General features: G+C 37.7%; 1 protein-coding gene across 3 annotated transcripts in view; it reads right to left on the bottom strand.

The window, feature by feature from the left end:
- RASA3 (RAS p21 protein activator 3) overlaps positions 1-13,095 on the bottom strand; it is a 140,904-nt gene that overhangs the window by 12,013 nt on the left and 115,796 nt on the right. For 2 of the 3 annotated variants that reach the window (XM_051631667.1, XM_051631652.1), the window contains exons 9-19: positions 10,415-10,519; positions 9,755-9,911; positions 8,554-8,702; positions 6,463-6,577; positions 5,506-5,580; positions 4,896-5,019; positions 3,653-3,759; positions 2,949-3,026; positions 1,933-2,010; positions 1,304-1,377; positions 255-302 (exon numbers count right to left, since the gene is read on the bottom strand). In XM_051631667.1, coding sequence (XP_051487627.1) covers positions 255-302; positions 1,304-1,377; positions 1,933-2,010; positions 2,949-3,026; positions 3,653-3,759; positions 4,896-5,019; positions 5,506-5,580; positions 6,463-6,577; positions 8,554-8,702; positions 9,755-9,911; positions 10,415-10,519 — 1,110 coding nt within the window. The remainder of the gene's footprint in view (positions 1-254; positions 303-1,303; positions 1,378-1,932; positions 2,011-2,948; positions 3,027-3,652; positions 3,760-4,895; positions 5,020-5,505; positions 5,581-6,462; positions 6,578-8,553; positions 8,703-9,754; positions 9,912-10,414; positions 10,520-13,095) is intronic. The other variant, XM_051631659.1, reaches the window with a different exon arrangement.

The raw sequence follows: 13,095 nt of genomic DNA on the forward strand, positions 1-13,095 counted from the left end.
AAGTCCTTTATTCTTTATCTACATCTGTTTTTTGTTTTAAGGAATAAAAGAAAATAAAAATAAAAAGGAAGAGACAGTCAGTATCAAGAAACAGGTAACAAAATATTCTCTGTTGGGTTTACACAGACATTGCAGGATTGTTAAACAGAGTACTTCCTCCCTGAAGTTAAGTCAGACAAGTCTATTGCTGCGAGGGAGGGACAAGCTGTCAGCCAATAGCTACAGCAAAGCACCAACTGCCCCTACCATCTTACCTGCATGAACTATTACCATCAACTTTCTTTACTGTTAGTTTAAGAGTCCTTACAACAGCAGCCACAGGCCGAGCAAGAAAAGGCAGAAAAAAATCAGACAGGAGCAAAAGAAAGACAGAGGCAGAAAAAAAATAATGGTTTAGAGTTAGAGGGAAAATGTTACAAACTACACATTTATTTTCAGAAACAAAAGAATGATAAATGTACAGAATTAAAATAGACAAACTTGCTCCTAGGGAAAAATGCTCATCAGAGAAGTGAACTGCAGAGGTTAACTGGAAGGAGTAGTCATGTTTTCACCGAAAACCTAATTTTTGCATGACTTAAAGCTACCATGAAAGCTTACTTTCAAGCAGTAGTTCAGTTTACTGAGCTCTGACAGGAAGAATCTGGAGTTTTTACTTTCTTCCTCCCAGCTCAAAGCAGCCCTTTCCACAGTGCACTTAGATAATCTTAACAACTCAGTTTGGTAACACAAAAAACGTCAACGATTAGTCTCTAAAACTAACATGGCACATGGAACATGCTTCCAAAAAAAAAGGAAAGGTACTAAAATCATAAACTGTTCCAAGTGCATCCAAAATTTTCCTTGAAATGGTCATGATAATGATTAGCATATGGATCTTTCAGAGCAGCAAAAGTAAATTCCATCTGGAGGCTTTGCCCTCAGTAAGATATTCAGTATCTGCCTTCACAGTGGAATTGCACAGCTTTTCTTCACTGGAAAAATAAAAAAAATCAGCCTGATCTTAACACTATACTGACTTAAGTTTATTTTGCCTTAGCTGTGCTAATTAAGTTCTTCAGACTTCCTTTCCCTCCACTTATTTGAAAATATACTTAAATTAACATGTTTAAATCAAATTAAAAGATGTTAAAATCAGCTGTAGCAGCCAAAGAGAGTAATAATAGCAACACAAAAGTCTTCCTGCATTCTTCTCTGAGCACACAGATGGAAATGGGGGGAGGGGGGCAGAAAAAAACAGATAACTGCCTTAGAATGGTAGCAAGAACACAAATAGAGGGTTTTGTTGCACAGGCATGCTTACCCTTCTTTAAGCAATATAGGTTGCTCTATGCTCTTGTGATCTCTCCTTCCTGAAGATGAAATTAAATCTAGAAACTAAAAGGTGAACAAAAAGCATAAATAAAAATGATAGTACAGCACTACCCAAATGAAAACATCTGCTTAGCACTACAAGAAATAATTGCAAAAGTAGTTAAACAGAAGGTAATGGCAGACACTTGAGGAATTTGGGAGGTTTCCTGGGTTGTAAACTAAAAATAGGACAAATGTTCTTAAGCAGAAAAACTGCAGATGACCATTACTACTACTTGTGCTTCTCCTCTTTATATGTATCTTTCACTTCTTTTTGTCCTAAGCAATCTTCATCACACATCTGCAGCATCTTATGAAGTATGCACATCTTGCAGATGCACATCTTACATCAGCAGCTTGTTCATCCAACCTAATTATTAAGTAGAAGTAGATTCCAAGAAGATTTTACTGTTGATATGCACACAATTTGATTGAAGTTTCTTGAATATTACAGTTATCAGAAGTCTGCTTTTTCCAGCACACTTCCCAATTTACAAACACCATGCCTTACATTCTAGGATTCCGAGCATAAGTTTCAACAACAGTTGGATTTTCACAACATTCACATGCATTACTTACATTTTTTACTGCATCTGCATATTTCTGCTCATTGAAATAGTCATAAAAAGTAGCCATGTAGGATTCCTTGAAGTTGGCCTGAAATGCAAAGCCAAAACCATGCATATCATAATACAGTTTATAGAGAAAATATTATTGTTAACAGCAGCAGACCATGAGGCAAGCCAACCCAGATAAGAGGGGGGTTTCTTCTGGTCAGAGGTAAAACAAGCAAAGCACTACTTTCATGTTGTACAGCACACATTCAGTAATACCACATTTTTATTTCAAAAAGGTAGCAGAATGCGTTTCAAATGTTCAGTCACTACAGTTAATAATACATTCTTCAAAAGCTTCAAGCTTCTGCATTGACTTTTAAACTTGGTCCTAAAAGAAGCTGACAAAATGGAGAGAAGGAATTCTATTGTCTCAAAAGATTTGTAATTGAGGTACAGATCCATCTACAGTTGCCTGTGTGATTCCTAAGTAGACCACCAGTAACCCCAAATTATCACCAGATACAGCAGTGTGGGGCAGTAGGTATGCAAGCTTTACCTCAATCAAACACCCACAGCACGGCCATCAAGATCTAGTCTCGCCATTGACTGGCAGAAAACTGAACTGGAATGAAAAGCAAAGCAAAGCCCTTCCCCTTACTGCACGATTCTTCTCAGTTGAGCTTTAAAATGCTGAAACAATCCGTAAAGCCCTTTAGAGCTGCTATCATGTACCAGACGCAAGTAGAGAACTTCAAGGATTTTCCTGATCATTATCTTACTTCCAGAAGCAAAGAAAAGCCCTGGAAAAGGCTGCTATGTTGGACACACAATTTTGATTTACTGAAATCTAGTTCAGATTAAGACAGATTTAGTTTTCCTGTGAGCATGAGAGGCTTATAATCAAAGCAACAATAACCAGTTTTGCATTAGCCCAGTGCAACTCAAGCATTTTAAAGGCTTAATTACAATGAGTTATAAAAGATTAAAAAAAAAATCACTTTCCTAAATTAAGCCTTTAAATGAAAATGGCATACTTACAGATTTAGATTTTGATAGGCTGCCTAGTGTTTGAATGGTTTTAGAGATAAGTGTCAAAGTTCGAGAAGTTTGAGGATCCTAGGAAAGAGAACAATATTATATGGATTAGCTATTTAAATAATGGAATAGAGGAAGGTAAACTACATTTCTTCTTTGCTATTTCAGTTGCAGAAACGTAACATAAAATTAGAAAAGACGACCCAATTAAAATACTACAGGAACAAAACAGCTTTTTTTAAAGGCTTTTGACTCTTGAGCCATCATGCTTCATGGCTACCCTATTGCTCTTCAGAGAACCAAAGGCAAAACAAAAATAAAGATTTCTATCTTGAAGGTTGTCCAGGTCCTCCCCATTCCCAGTAACAACTACTGAAAACCTTGGATAAGTTGCTTAACATCCAAACATTTCCAATGCTGCTGACAGTCAACCCAGCATTTATGTAATGAAGCAGTAATCTTTCCTGCAGCATCTTAAAACTATCTACTTTGCTTGACCTCAAATTTCACTGTTCTTCCCGTATCTCCCAAGTTCTTCACATAAGCAGTCATTCAACATATGCTTCATATCCAAGACAGACAGCAGATGATTCAAGTAACAAAGATACTTCTCCTAAAGGCTATTAAAAGAACTGAAAAAAGAATTGGGATAGACTATGGCGAGAGGACCACATACATAGCTAGAAAAAAAACCCACAAGTACTTACTGGATGGTGTGGTGTAAGCTGAAAGAGGTTTGGAGAAAGAATGGCAGGAGCAAAGAATCTCAGGAAAATAAAGCTGCTAACAGCTGTATACCTCACATCTAGGTCACCTATTGAAAAAAAGACTTCTCAGCATTTCAACAATCCTTCCTTTGAAACCTTCTGAAATTATCAGAATGCCTTCAGAAAACTAATTCAAGCACATGCTGGAAAAACATATTTGTGAGTTACAGGATTAACTGATGATGGAGAATTTGGAGCCAGAGATTGGCTAGCATAAACCAAGGAAATGTCAATGACAGACTTTTAAGAAGAAGTGAGTTCACAGTGCAGGCCACACAGGTAACACTATTCACTTTTCCACCACACTGGGCACTTCACACAGACGTCTGCTACTCCATCTGTGCAATTGAAGTATGATGAATAACTTCCATACTTGATGAAACATCCAGCACAGAGGCCAACTATCCATTAGCTAGTTACAGCCCTGAGCACAGCCACTTTGCAAGACTCCTAATGTAGCTATTCCGGTTGGTAACTACAGAAAAGACTATTTATTTATTTTTACATGAAATAAAGAGCACGACAGCACAATCAATGGCTTTCTGCTTGAGCTTCTCTACTACAAAGTGACTGTTTAAAAGCTGAACTTGGGTTACTCTCTCTGAAACATCCTTATTGTAATCTGCTTTCCTTCATGAAAAGACATAGGTTGGTTGTTTGGTTCAATTCCAGTTTTATACTGTATGTCCACTCTCCCGGAGCAAAAACAACTAGGCAGGGAGCAGAAAGAATTCTCTCAATAGCTGGAAAAGCTTTGCAGCACATGTGCCTCCTAGGGCAATGAGCTTGCAATAACTCAATTTATAGACTGGCCTTTATGACAGATTGATGTATGAGCAGAAAATAATTCAACTGCATGGAGTCTGCAGAACCATTACAATAACTTGAACATTTGAAAACTAAGCATACTTTGCAAATTTGGAAACCATAAATACATACCATCTGAAATGCTGGTTCTTTTTGAAAGATGCTTAAGGAAAACTCACACAATCATTAATAGTCATGTTCTTTGTGGAATGAATAATCAAGGAAAAAAACCCAGCATTAATACATACTCCAAATGCTATTTTGAACAAGTTGCTGATCAATTACTAAATCCATCATGGATCATGCAGACTGCTAGACTGCACCTACATTTGAAAGCTATTAGTGAGATCAAATAAAAGAATATACAGAAAATCACCTTGAAAACGTTTGGCAGCCGATTCTCTCAGTGAAAAGAAAATATCACACATCACTGTGGGGCAGCTCACACCAGATTTTGTAATGACAGTAAAAATGCGATCAACATATTGCCTCAGATTTTCCTGAAAAATGCAATGATTGTGACAAAATGAGTATAATATTCTGCTATAGAAAATTGTATTATTCCTGGTTTTCTTCATAATAGCATCACTAAAGATTCTCACTTCCAATACAATGTACTTGCAAAATAATCTCTGATTCAATGATACTCTGGTAAATGCATATAATATGCAAATATTACTCCTATCAAAACCAAACATCAAGTGGTAAGTCTGCACAGCATACTGTTCCTTTTCATAGCATCATTTTCTACATCAGCAGAGCCACAGGCTAAGTTATCCTTGTCCTCAAGGATAGGGAAGAATGATTAACACTCTGTAGGTATTGTATTTACAACAGTGTAACACAATTATAACAGTTCATGTGTTAAGAAAGCTTTCAGTGCATTCTAATGAATAACAAAATTATTTGCAACATCAAGCATCTGAGGACTCCAGTTAAACTTGATAGTGTAAACAGGGCTTACATCTTCAAAATCTTATACGTACCCTGTTATTTTCCAGATTTTCACCATCTTTTAATTTCACAGGATCAATTTCACAAGGTTTATGGACCTGGCATATCTAGAAAAAGAAAACAGTGAACAATTAACATATCGGTTTATCTTAAAGTATAAAAAGTTTAGTAAAAAGCATAATCTGTTGTTTTTTGGGGTAAAAGGCAAAAGACATGATAAATTTATAAAAGACTTTATAAATTGTATTTTTTCTTTTCACAGTGCACTGAAGGTAAATTACATGTGATCTTTTTTCCTAAAAGTAGCATTAATTTGTTTGACCCTTTCCTTCAGCTGAAACCAAGAACTGGTCAGTAGACTCTCTCAAGTGAGGCTATTCAAGAAAACTCCTATTTTGTCAGAACAGTCAACTTTGAAAGACTCTCTATATTCTTTAATAACTTGAAATTTTTGGATGAAACATTAAAACAACAGCTGAAGAAACTGTCGTATCACTGAAAGGAAGTCTGTGGTCTTAAAGTATTGCCTAATTACTGCACTAAAATACCCACAGCCAGCATTCTGGACTGGATAGATAATAGACCATAGTTACAATACATGCATCACAAACACAATTATCTAAGAATAATTTTATTCCTTTATACCCACTGGATGAAATGTATTACTTATGGCTTTCCAAAGGACGTATATATTCCTTCTACATTATTACTCTGTTCATTTCTCAGAAACAATAAATACTAGATTTTATAAAACAGTAATTTAGTCAAATAAATGGGAACTCTCCCTTTCCTTTAATACAATCCAACTGTTTCTGAATTGGGTGATTCAGCTGTGGCTAAACTAACACACAGGATTTTAACATAAAAACAGACTCCTAAGCATCATTCCTACATGATTATCTTAAAATGGGAAAGAATAAACAGTATCTGCTCCCTGAAGGCCTTTTACAGTGACATTTTATCAAATAAACAGTCTAAACTGCTCTTACCTCATCTATAATTGGCTTTAGTGTAACTTGCAGATAATGCATCCCTGCCAGTTTCATTGTCTCGTCAATGCACTTGGAAGTTAATGAGTTTCCTCTGAAAATGGTGTTTGGATCTCTGGAAGTGAAAAATTTTCTGCAATTTAGTCTTTGTAATAAACTGCTAATATATGGAAACAAAAGAAGCAGTGAAAGGTGACAGAAATCTGAGTTGGAATGCACAAAGAAAAACTCCCTTTGACACCAACATGCCTTTAAATGCAGTCATGTAGCACTCAGTGCACTTCCAGATTGTAAGAGAAAAGCAGTAGTCATGGTAAGTCCAGAGGGACTACAGATTTTTGTCTTTATACTTGCAGTCTGCTCAGCACAGCATCCAAACATGGCAACACAGAGGCTCAAATCAGAGGGGTTTAAAAACCAAAGAGGGGAAATGCACCTGCCTTCATGTGCTACCAAGCAGTGTTGATTTGAGAAAGGGAAGGAGGCAGTGGTTTTAGTCTCAAAGCAACACTGGACATTACACGTTACCTACTACCTTCTCCTACAAAAAGAGTATTTGTAAGCTGGGAGGGAAATGAAAACACCAGCTCCAATGACACAGCCATCTTTTCTAAGCAACTTACAGCACTGTCCTGTGATAACACTAATGCAATAACTTCTGTGATTAAACATAGGGCAAATCCCAGTTCTGCCCCAAGAATCGTGTGGAGAGCTGATGCCATGCAGACTCTCACATTTTTCTGAAAGGCCACTTGTACCAAGTTCTTCTTATACTAGACATACAGCCACTGTAATTAGTCACGTATCTTTTTTTTTAGCATTTTGAGAATGCAAGCGATGTTGTATTAATTTTGTACCTGCATTTCCTTGTATAGCAATTTGTTATGCAGATAGGTACATAATCAATGATCTCATCTACACCCATACAGTCAAAACCTGTGCCTACTGAAAGCAGGTAAGACTTGGAGAGGAAGTTAGTTATTTGCTTGTTCTTATAAACACACCAATATCTTTTCTCATTTATAGCTTACTACAGTTGCACCCATTTACAAGCAGTGAATAATAGGATTAATTACTTCGCTGGATTCATCACTTTGTTTCATTAAAAAGTAAGCTCACTGCCTGTTATAAATGCCAGAAAGTCCTGAAAGCAAGCACCATGTTTGCTGTTTTATCACAGGAACATGACTGACTAGGGAGTAGCAAATTTCCTCATACTGCAGCAACCGAGCTATTTCAGCCAACCTGCTGCACAGAAAAAATACACCTACTTACAGGAAGAAAAACACTCTATCCCTCAGACATGCCAAAGAAAGCCAGCCCACACAAACACTTTACTTTGTACTGAGGAAGCTGTTCCTTTAGACTCAGTATTTGTTATTCCCTTCAGCTCCTGGTTGTCTCTTCTACTGTCAGTGAAGAGCATGACCACATAGCGACAAGGCTGGTGGCAAGACATGCTGTTTAGGACCTGCCTGGTGTGAATATTAGATCTTACACTACTGAACTGTCAGCACACCAGTAAGTCAAACAAGGGCCTTCCAAGAAATTACCAGAAAAAAAGATTGTTTTCTGCTGTCCACTGCCAGATCCAATCACATCTTTGTTCTTCTAATTGGGAAGACTAAAACACACAGCTTGCCTTGAATACTCATGATTAGGGAGAAACTTGCTTTTTGTTTTGAACATATTCAACAAACACTTTTACTCAGCACTAAATGACTTATTAGCACACTATAAAGCTGAAATTATTTCATATGAACAGCTGAAGGCAATGTAGGATTTCAGTTACTACAGAATATAATCCAGACTGAGATGAATGAAAAAGCCCTTTCTCAGACCTTACAGTAGCCTTGCAAGCAGACTTGACAAAGCATGATGGGAATTCCTCCTAAAATCAAACTCACCAGATCTTCAGAGCAGCGAATATGTTTATAAAGAACTCCGCCACTCAGCTGGGAGGAACAGAAAAAACTCCAACAGTTTCTTTTGAGATGACAAAGTTCTAGTTCTAGAAACTGAGTGGAGGATCCTAACACTAGCCAATGCAGAGTAGGTATGTTTGATAACAATTTGGTTTTTGGTACTTACTGAGTTCTCTTCACTTCAGCACTCGCAATGGCACTTATGAAAGGCACAATTCTGCCATAGTGTAAGAACAGCCTGACAAGAGGTATGGCTGCTTCCTGTTTTTCTCTGCAAACTTCACCCAAAATGTGTGCAGCTGATGCTGAAACAGGCTGAACAGTGGAAAGAAACAACAATTGTTGAGAGATCTTTCCAGAACAAGCATCCTTTCTCTCTTTTCCCATTAGCTCCTTAATGCAGAACCCCACACAATAGCTGCAACGGCCAGTCACCCAAACATGCCTGTACATAACATGGGTGGTGGACATTACATTTCAGTTTTTGTTGGCTTTAAGTTCTGATCGCAAGAGGGCAGCAATTTAAAAACTATTTACAGTACAGTCTCTCTTTTTCCTCCCATTTTCAATAGCTTTCTTTTCACTGAATGTTGCTGTTGCCTGGGAAGCAAGCTAAGAGGAAGAACTCTAACCCTTCTCAATTTCAAGCCACATTAAGTACAGAACCCAGCTCTTGTACTGAAAAAATAAAATCACTTGTTACAACTGTTAAAAGTAGACATAATGGCACACACAGTCCAACTCTATGATGTTTCAGGATTAGCTCTTGGTTTGGGTATGGTGCTTTTTTAATTATGTAAGCTAACCTGTTCCTCTCCCGTAAAGAAAAACCAATTGATCAAACTGAAGTTTACTCTGCATTTTCACATGTAAAATTAGCCACCGAGAATATGCTGCTGCTAAAACCACTACTGTTCCTGGGTGTGCCTTCACCCATCATACTGCATGCAGATAAAGATCTTCTCTGCAAGGACTCAAAACAAGCACCATGGATATACAGAGTGTAATTAACAATGCCATCAGAAAAAACTTAGTTCCTGTGAGAGTGACAGAGCACTGGGACAGGCTGCCCAGACTGGTTGTGGAGTCTCCTTCGCTGGAGACATTCAAAACCCGCCTGGACAAGTTCCTGTGTGATGTGCTCTAGGTGATCCTGCTCTGGCAGGGGAGTTGGACTAGATGATCTTTCGAGGTCCCTTCCAACCCCTAAGATTCTGTGATTCTGTGACTCTCAGGTCTGAAAAGGAAGAAGCTGAAGCCTCTGCTAATTGGCCCAACTATGGTGCCACAAGACAGTAACAAACAATTCAGAGAGACCCCTGTGAGGATGATCTGCAGGTAAACAACAGGCAGTGAAGGCAAATTACCTCGACATCTGCAGATTTTAGCAGGAGGTCTCTAAGTGGACTGTAATAGTCTGAGGAAAAAACATGGTCCTCAGTGTAAACCACATTTAACCTTAAGGAACCGAGGTCATCAGGTTTCAGTGACTTGTTACCATTATCTCTGGGCTGCAGGAAATACCTGATATGCAAAAAACAAGACAGAAAGTTTGTGCTGTAACACAGTATTATCTCATGCTACACATGAACTTACATAAAATGTATTGATACACACAATATTTATAGATATAAACATATAATTATTGAGAGTTCTGAATCAGACTTTTAAATTAAGTTAGTCAGTGGATTTTGTACCAACTGCAACTTGGGAAGTTCTGATCATAAAGATTTATGTAGATATGATCAAAAACCCACACACTATGGCACTGCCAATGAACTACAGTAAATAATATCATAAAGCCAATGTATGAGAACTCCCACGTGCAACAGAGAGGCAGACTGAAATTTCTGATCACATTATCAAAATGTCCTGTTCTTACATTTGCTAAGATTACTTTGGCTTGCTTCCAGAAATAAGATAGAAATTAAATCCATTTAAACTTTATCACATAGCAGTAATTACTCTTAAGTCTTCACAGCAGACATATGTTTCTACTTATTCTCCAAAAGAAAAATGTCAAATACCATGCTTCGTAAGAACTAGACTGTCGGAGGAATTTCAAAGGGAGTCTCAGTTCTCCTAGAAACTCATCTCCAAACTTCAGGTTACTGGCATTCCAAAGATCAACTCTGTAATAAAATCAAATAATTTTAAAAGTTTCATAATAAATTAAAAAAAATAAAACCAATTCCAACCTTGTTTTCAATTCTATGAGTTACAATCTCTCAAAACTATCCATTTCCAAAAAGTAAATAGACAAACTTACCTTAAGATTCCTGTAGCCTTGCAATTCACCATTATGAAACATCAGTGAAAAAAAATATCATCTGGACTATCTTTCTCTCATTTGTTCTGTTTCCACTATCCATATTGATAAAGATATAAGAGGCTGCTTGGCTATCCCAGATAACAGAAAAATACAGGCAAAACAGACACCAGGGGAAAAAACTGTAGAGATATTTATGGACTCCATACTGTCAGTCCCAATCTAATCTATAGGTACAAGTTACTCCTGGATAGATTCTAATTGAACATGAGTAAAACTTTTCACTATGAGAACAATCAGCCATTGGAATAGCCTCCTCAGGGAAGTGGTGGATACCCCAACATTCTACGTTTTTAAGATTAAGCTGGACAGTGTGCTGGGCCATCTTGTCTAGGCTGTGCTTTTGCCAAGGAAGTTTGGGCCAGTGATCCTTCAGCTCCCTTCCAACCTGGTGTTCTATGAGCCTATGATAATTTGAAATTACCAGCAGCTAAGTGACAGCTTCTCAGAGTTAGGCTGATTGGCTACACAGTCCTTCCCAGTGCTTTAGCTCCTAGGAAGACTGTGTCAAGGTGACAAATTTGTTGCACCTGGATTAGCTCTGTACAGATACTCAATACCTTAAGACGGTTCTACCACTCTATATAATCAGTGCATTGACTGAAGCCTACACAATTTTTGGCACTCTGTCCCTCACGTTTGGGAAGTTCTGGTATGTATCACTAGGTGATACTTCCTTCCCTTTCACATGCACTTCAACATTAGGGTGAAAAACAACTGCTCTGAGCTTCAAAGTAGAAGTGCTGGTGTCTAACCTGGCATTTGTAGATAAATGGTACAATATCCACCTTGGAGCAACAGTTTCAAACTCCAGGGTAGTTGTTTCTGTATACATTTTAAGGTTTTCTCTGAGAAGTATTTTTATTTTAAAATAAGTTCAGCTGAGAATTTTGCAGCTAAGCTGCAGCCTGAATGTGCCTTAAACTTTGGGGAAAAAACATATATATGGGAAAAATACAGGTTTTCAAATAAGGAAGATTTTTATCAGAGTAACTTTGATTTGGATAAGGTGCAAAGTCACTCACTTATGGACATATTTAGAAAACCTTTCAAATCTCAAGTAAGTCACAGAAAGCTCATCAAGGAATGAATGTTAGTAGTTCTGCTAAAGGTTTGTGACCTATGCAAGTGCAGAAGATGTCATTTTTACATCCTCTGAACCTTGTATATCTCAACAGTGTCTCATGCATCAAGTTTCATACACTAGACATACCACCAGCTCACACTGCATGTCTGCTGAATAAAGTTCTCCAAACTCTGATTTGACAGTCTTTTACAAAGCAAGAATTCCTCAAAAGGAAAAAACTCCCTTAAGAATTCAGTATCTTCTTCTTCCATATCTGGTTAGTTACTATCTTGCTAAATGATTCAGATGAACTAAAAGCAGTTTCAGGAGGAGAGGAATCTTGAAAAGTTTATTTACACAGTCAAAGTTGCCAAATATTTACAGGCTACCTGTTTCCAGTTTATCCAAATTCTTTCAAGATGCCCACTAGCAGTAACACTATCAAACATAGGCAGCCAAGGACTGTTCTGTTCCCCCCCAGCAACTTGTTACAGAAAAAAAATCAGTGCAAAGTATCTGTAGGAGAGGAACTAACAACTTAAGTTAGATCTCACACTATACAGTAAGCAAACCAGGCACAAAAATTCTGAAGTTATTGCTTTGTGTGGAGTACAAAGCACAAGCAGCCTTTAAAAATCCTAATATACAGACCTCAGAGTCTAAAGGTTTACTGTTTCCAGAGGTTTTTAGATGGCAAAATTCTGGCAAGTGTTACTGTAAAACTGGTCAGATTGCAGTCACAAAAAGAAAGAAACAGCACAGAGTGGGAGGAGAAACAAAGAATTTCACGAGAACATCTGGTCCCTAAGTGTTGATATGCCCTGCCTGCAACTTCCTACACCCACTCAAAAAGAGAAACTTTTATAGCTTTAGAAAAAAACCATGAGAGACTAAGTCTCCTCTGTACTCTGGGGATTGGTATTTTCTCAGGAGAGAAAAAGAAAACAAACCCCCAAACCCATAAATTGTATAGTCCATCCAGAGGGCACAGGGGCAATCTCACCCTGACTAAACAGACTGGAGGAAGTGAGCAGGGGTGGAAGGGGAACCTGAGATGGAAACAAAAACACTCTGTCCTTACAGAGGACAAAACCTCTGAGCATAGAGTTTGCCCAACCAAGACGAACACTTTATCCCCTTTTGCCTATTATTCGAGTGCTTAATCTTTTCCTGACTATTTTGTAACCCTCCTCACAAAGTCTTAATCTTTACCACACTATGATGTGCTGGTTTTAAGGAATGAAAGACCTTTTTGAAGCTCAGCTCCACATTTATTATCATTGCAGACAGTAATTTGTGCAGAAAATATCCTT

Source organism: Apus apus, chromosome 1 (assembly GCF_020740795.1).
Source record: "Apus apus isolate bApuApu2 chromosome 1, bApuApu2.pri.cur, whole genome shotgun sequence".
Classification (NCBI taxonomy): domain Eukaryota; kingdom Metazoa; phylum Chordata; class Aves; order Apodiformes; family Apodidae; genus Apus; species Apus apus.